The sequence below is a fragment of the Prionailurus viverrinus genome, chromosome C2 (genome assembly GCF_022837055.1).
Source record: "Prionailurus viverrinus isolate Anna chromosome C2, UM_Priviv_1.0, whole genome shotgun sequence".
Lineage (NCBI taxonomy): Eukaryota > Metazoa > Chordata > Mammalia > Carnivora > Felidae > Prionailurus > Prionailurus viverrinus.
This window is the reverse complement of record NC_062569.1, coordinates 145,304,569-145,311,669: the sequence shown is the minus strand read 5'-3', so window position 1 is coordinate 145,311,669 and position 7,101 is coordinate 145,304,569. Positions and strand designations below refer to the sequence as shown.

The window sequence follows — 7,101 nt, the reverse complement described above, 5'->3', positions numbered from 1 at the left end:
GAGCTGTCAGCACAGAGCCCAACACGGGGCTCAAACTCACAAACCGTGAGATCATGACCTGAGCCGAAGTCGGACCCTTAACCAACTGAGCCACCCAGGCACCTGTATCTGTTTCTATTTCTTTTTTTTTTTAATTTTTTTTTCAACGTTTATTTATTTTTGGGACAGAGAGAGACAGAGCATGAACGGGGGAGGGGCAGAGAGAGAGGGAGACACAGAATCGGAAACAGGCTCCAGGCTCTGAGCCATCAGCCCAGAGCCTGATGCGGGGCTTGAACTCACGGACCGCAAGATCGTGACCTGGCTGAAGTTGGACGCTTAACCGACTGCGCCACCCAGGCGCCCCTGTTTCTATTTCTTAATGGAGTTCAAAATTTGCAGCTAATCTTTCACTTATATTGTCTCCCTTTATTTTATTTTATAAAAACAAACGGTGCTATATATATATATATATATATATATATATATATATATATATTTTTACAGTTACTAGACACCATAATCATTAAAACTGCAACCAGAGCAAACTTTTTTTCCACAAATCTCATAATCCATATTGCTAAATTTTCAGAGAAAATAAGTTCTGTTTTTCTGTAGATCTTTGTGATATATATTATCTTCCTTTATTCAGAGCCTGTTTTCAGCTATTTTGTTATGCATGTAAAATAATGCAGACATAAAAGATATTGATAAACTGGATTAATAAAACATGAACTTGGGTCATTCAACTCCCTCATCTCGCTTGTCTTCTTATGGGAACAGTGTTTATCATCATCATCATCATCATTATGCTGAAGTATTTGTAGTCCAGTAAGAACAATATACAAACAGAAACATCACCATGAAGCAAAATATTGTGTGGCTTCAACTGACCAGACATACCATTCGATGATTTAAAAGAAAATTATGCAAAGAAGAGTTAAAATTTTTTTAAGGTTTATTTACTTTTGAGAGAGAGAGAGAGAGAGAGAGAGAGAGAGAGCATGAGCTGAGAGGCAGAGAGAGAGGGAGACACAGAATCTGAAGCAGGCACCGGGCTTCGAGCTGTCAGCACAGAGACTGATGCAGGGCTCGAACCCACAAACCGTGAGATCATGACCTGAGCCAAAGTCGGACGCTTAACCAACTGAGCTACCCAGGTGTCCCCAAGTGTCCCAAAGTGATTTTTAACAAAACATTATCCCTTTAAAAATGGCCATTTTATTGATAGGACAGTAATACCCCCCTTATATGTAGTTTTGTATTCTGTGATTTCAGTTACTCATGGTCAACCACAGTCAGGAAGTAAATGATCTTCCTTCATGTGTATTGTAAGAAGGTCAAAAGCAGCCTAACGCTGCATCACAGTGCCTACGTCACTCACCTCACGACATCTCAACATGTAGGCATTGTATTATCTCAAGAAGGATGAGTACACTAAGGTATTTTGAGAGATAGACTGCATTCACATAACTTTTACTACAGTATATTGTTATAGTTGTTCTATTTAATTTTTAGTCGTTACCGTTAATCTTTCCTGTGCCTAATTTACAAATTAAACTTTAGCACAGGGATGCATGTGTAGGAAAAAACATAGCACCTGTAGGGGTTGGTACTATCTGCAGTTTCAGGCATCCATGGAGAATCTTGGAACATATCCCCTGTGAATAAGGAGGAACTACTGTGTAAGAATTAGGAATAAAATAGGTAAAATATCAGAATTTCTAAACTGTTTTCCTAAAACTGAATGGCAACTTCAGGTAATGGTATGAACTTATTGATACTTGGTATAAGCTGGGCCAATATAGTTTGAAAAAGGACAAAACAAAATCACAGAATTAAAGATCTGAAAGGGATATTAAACTCTGTATTGCTGTCCCATAGTCTTGTAGGCAGGGAACCTCAGAATAAGGGATCTTAAGGCTAGAGTCAGAACACTGCTGTCCTTAGTCCCAGTTGTTTGATTGGACCATTATGTTTCTCTCTTTATGTATTTTCTCCTCAAATGTTGTCAAGTAAACCATTTTGAAAATTCTGGTGATGGTTATAAGAAAAGCTAAATTATCACAACTGATTTTAGGGAGACTGATCCCTTTACTTAGATTAACACCTGTTCCTTCAACATTTTTATTGTTCTGATATATAGAGAATTGCACCTGTCAATTTGCAAGTTATCTGGTTTTGAATATAATTAAACAATGAGCAATGTAAAATTCAACTCTAGGTAACAAAGCAAACAAACATAAAAACCCATGATGACCTCTTCTTTCAGTCAATACTGTCTAGGGGATGTATATAGCATCACAGTGGGCTGACCAGGGGAATAGATCCAAGTTACTCTATCGAAGGATCACACTGTGTAGTTGGACTCAGTAGAACAGAATTTCTATTACCTTTTCATTTGGTTAATATCTCCAGGGACAGGTGCTATGGGACTGACAAGCAGTAATCAATACAATTATTACTGCAGTTGACATTCTTAGTATAATCAATATTATCATAATTTTGTTCTGCTTAGATTGTATGCATCTGTATCTGAGGTGAGAAAAAAAAATGTCTGAAATTTGCAATGAAAGATTTCTTCACTTCCAGGGGAAATGTGAGAACATTTTTCAGTCTTCCATCCATCAACATGAATAGCAACTTGGGTCATGAGTTAAAATTTTTTAAAAATTAATAATGATCCACGTTTGCCTTTGATCTGCTGAATGAACAGAAAAATAGTAAGCCCTAAAGAAATTTCCAATGTAAAATTTTCACTTATGCACAGAGTAAAAACAGATTTATTCCATATTTTCAATTTTTTTACAGTGAATGGACATTTACAAGTGATGCATACCACAGTTATGTTGAAAGCACATTTAGTATTTATTATTACTGAAGTTTTGCATTTGTGCCCCATATTATTTCCATCTATAAAGTACAGATAGTCTTAGGCATTAAAAATTTTTTTAATTCTTTAACAATCATCACATTCTTTAACAGAGTTACACAGGGAGACTGTGGAATCCTTAATGTTATGCAATTTATTCATACTTCTAAAGGATTCATTAAAAATGAAAATATTCATTCTATAAATTGACTTATTTCTGAAATGAGGAATACAAATGGAATGCAGTTGGGTCAGAATGTTTCAGAGATTAAAGGCTAATATTGGGTTTAATGCCACTCTGAAACCAGAAAGCCTGTTGCAACTCGGGTCAGCCTTAATATATTTCCTAGAATAGCAAATCAGTTGCTCAGGTTATGATATGCGTGGTCTTTGCTTTAATGTCAGTGAAAGTCATATAACTCTTATAAAAAATATTAAGTGCCACCTAAGTGCTAGGTTTCGTTTAGATACTAGGTCAGGTCAATGAACAATCCCATCCAAAAATGTGTCATCCAAATATCACTTATAAATCTCAGTAAAGGCTCAGCAAAATGGTTATTGCCATATAAAACAAGTTTCTTGAGTCCCAAGGGTCAAGGATGGACATATTTACATAGGGCTTTAGGTATTAGTAACTAACTCTTTGGGCTGAGGTGAGGGATTCTGAATATCAGGCCAACTGTCTCCAAAGAATGCTTCCTTAATTTTGGTCTTTCTTTAAAATTGTGCCATACATGTACAAAATTTCTTAAATATTCCAGGTAATACAAGTCCTTTTAAAATTTAAGATGATTTCAGGGGTTTTAACAACATTATCAATATCTAGAAAGCTCGAGTCGGTATCTTAGGAAAGACAAGTTAGCAATTGCCTAAAGACAAAAAATGGACACACACAAAGAGAAGACAGAGACAAATGTATTATAATGGCTATGGCAATTTAGATAGAAAGATGCTGTGTTCATTTGAATATAGAAATTAGAATTCAAACCATTTTTCCCATTTCTCACTTATACCTGAATGCAGTAGTGAATCATGGAGGAAGGAAGTTGAGTGATGTTTGAAGTGAGATTTGAAAAAGATGTAAGATATATGGATAAATGATGAAGGGCAGAGAAAGTGGAGGGGCAGGGAATGATGTAGGGAAGCAAATACAACCTGCATTTGTGGTAGCAGTGAGACTAGAATGTATTCTGGGGAAAGGGCCCAGGACATTAAAAAAAAAAAAAGTCCTGTGGGAAGGCATCCCCTCAAGATGGATTTTTGATCACTGTGAGAGTCTTTCCAGTATTGATGTCGGTCTGCTGTGTTTTTAAACCCAAACAAGTATGCTTGCATACAGAACCAAAAATAAATCCTTTAACTGTACTTGGCCAAAGTTTTAAAACCTTAGAAATCACGTTACCTTTCATGATTGTTTTCTCGTACACGCGGCCGTGAACCCAATCTTTCTTGACTTCATGTGTTCTTTCATATTCTGAAGAAAGATGCATCATTTGCCCCTCATGATGCAAAACATGTGTGACTTTTGAAGAAATTGATCAGTGTAGGAGTCTTGATTTTAGTATCTTTTGCTATTTTTATAAAACTAATTACTACAACTCTGTGATGAGAAGATATTTAATTAAAAATTCAACAATATCTAATGTAACTGACGTTAAGTGACTGGCAATCAAGTATTCTACGCAGGGTGTGGTATGTCGATACTTTGAAGAAACAACAATTCATTCTAAGAAAATTATAGCAGCAAACTCCAGAACAACCTAACTACTAGCCAAGCAGGTTCCGACATTCTTATGAGTGTGGTCAGGGGACCATAGATTAATACTTTGTCTCAGGCAAATGTAATTCATGGAATGTCACCAAAGGAGGGGCACATGTCGCGTCATGTTCACTGGCCACAGTATATAAGCCTCCTTGTAAAGATGTCGGCATTCACACTCAGGATCTTGCCTTGAATAGCAAACCCAACTCAACACCCCTGACACCATGAGATACTACGGCAACTACTATGGAGGCCTGGGCTTCGGCTGTGGAGGCTTCGGTGGCCTGGGCTGCGGCTCTGGCTGGGGATGTGGCAGCTTCCGCAGACTGGGCTGCGGCTGGGGCTGGGGAGGCCTCAGACATGGCTCCTGCCGCCCACTGTGCTACGGCGGATATGGGTTCTCTAGCTTCTGCTGAAAACATTGTTGAAATTGGAAGCAAAGGGAAAGCCTCCAAATTTATTTGGTCGTATTTTTGTGCTTGATTTCCAAAGCATCTGTCTTATATCCTCCAGGACCAAGTGATAGCTATGTGTCAACGGTCAAACTGTTTCTACAAATATTTGGTGTCTTTTTCCCTCCAGAACCCCTCATCTTAAATGTATATTCAATATATAAAACTGCCCCTTGTTTGATGTCCTCATGTTGGTTTACTTTTCTAGCCACGATTGCCTTAATGTTATCTTTCTAGAAGATCTTGAAGAAAATTTGCGTTTTGCTATTGTCTAATAAAATGATTACTCAAAATATAAATACTTTGGTTTTGTCTGATGTTTTAATTTTACTATTTTAACATCTTCTTTTGCAACTCGGATAAAGATTCTACTTGTGAAGCAGTAAGGTCTGTGGCTATTGATATAGTATGATGCAAAAGTGTCTCGTTCACCACATTGTACAAGCTTAAGAACACATAGGGAGTAATACAAACAGTTAATAAAAATAACTTGCCTTGTCTGTTCTCTTAATATATATCAGTCCTCTCAAAAGTCCTTTAAGTGTTCCTGGAACTACTAAGGGTGTGTCGTTCTCATATTTACAAACAAGTGCATTCTTCTGTGTGAAATGGCTACTAGCTAAACATATTCTTTTTCTTTTTCTTTTTCTTTTTCTTTTTCTTTTTCTTTTTCTTTTTCTTTTTCTTTTGTAAGGCCTTTTATTAGTTTCACTGCATCCTCAGGATGAAGGTAGTCAGATTTCCTGCATAGCCTCTGGTCCCACACCTGCACAGCATCCCCCAATATCAATATGCCCTACCAGAGTGGTACTTTGGTTATAACTGATAAACCTACATTGACATATTATAATCACCCAGCTCATATTGTAATGTTCATTCTTCGTATAGTACATTCTATGGGTTTGGACAAATATACAATGACCTGAATCTATCATTATATCATACCGAGTATTTTTACTGCCTTCAAACCTTCTTTTATTTTAGTTTTTATTTAAATTCCAGTTAGTTAACATCCAGCATAATATCGGTTTCAGGTGTATAAGTTAGTGATTCGTCACAATAGGTGCACTCCTTAATCCCTGTATGTCTTCTATGGTCTTCCTTTCCATCTCTTCCCTTACTGAATATCTTCCTGACATCACCAGTCTGGCCAGACATGCCTTTGCTTTCTTACAAATTTTGTTTTTGAGCAGTGGAGGAGAGTGGAAAGTGTCACTCATTTTCCAGGCAGGAACTATACTTCTATAGTTGGCATCTACTGAGAGCTACTGTTTCTTATAAGGCCAATCCACCTGGCATTGCCATGGGACACTGGAACTCAGAGGTACAGTGTTCGATGGAAAATAAACGTGTGTGTGTGGGGGGGGGGGTTCTTTTCTGTTTTCTTTTTACACTCTATCACAAATCTCTTAATATTCTATAGATCTTATCATGAATGAACAATGGTATGCAACTGAGTCACACAACTGGATGCTTTACTGACTACAGGGTCTCCTGGCTGGCAACCCTGGCGGCCTTGCTCAGTCAAGGCCAAATGACCTGGCTCTTTCTTTCTCTCCCAGAAAGTTCCTCAATTACTCATGAGGAACTTTCTTTCAGGCTTGATCCATCAGTTCACCCTTTGGAAGGAGCCTCTTGGAACATCAACAGTGAGCACGGATTGGATTCTCTTCTAGAAGGTTTCTGAGCCAACTTTTAAGTGGCCGGAATAGCCTGCTTCACCAGTTTGTCTGACATGACCAGACATGTGTGAATTCACTCACACTCATACTTGGACCCCTATGACTTCTGTCTTGAGAAATTCTTTTTATCCTTCTGTAAACTGAAAGGAAATACATTACTGTAAGAACAGCTTCCCACAGAAAAAACTGTTACCTTTTTACCTACACTGCAGTTTAGATTTTAAATCAGAAAACCAAACAAGGGAAGTAAGAGGAAAAAAAAGTGAAAGAGGAGAAGTCATGTGTCAGGGTCTGGTGACTTACACAGAATTTACCTTAAATATTTTTGTGAGGAGGACATGAAAACCAGAGTGA

The 7,101-nt window shown here is 37.6% G+C and overlaps 1 protein-coding gene across 1 annotated transcript; it reads left to right on the top strand.

The window, feature by feature from the left end:
• Positions 1-4,837: 4,837 nt before the first annotated feature.
• LOC125174548 (keratin-associated protein 19-4-like) lies at positions 4,838-5,029 on the top strand. The gene has a single exon (XM_047874055.1). It carries the CDS (start codon positions 4,838-4,840, stop codon positions 5,027-5,029), a length of 192 nt encoding a protein of 63 aa, XP_047730011.1.
• The last annotated feature ends 2,072 nt before the right edge of the window (positions 5,030-7,101 follow it).

Excerpts from the sequence above, each read along its gene's own strand:
- LOC125174548 (XM_047874055.1), top strand. The coding sequence starts at position 4,838 with ATGAGATACTACGGCAACTACTATGGAGGCCTGGGCTTCGGCTGTGGA.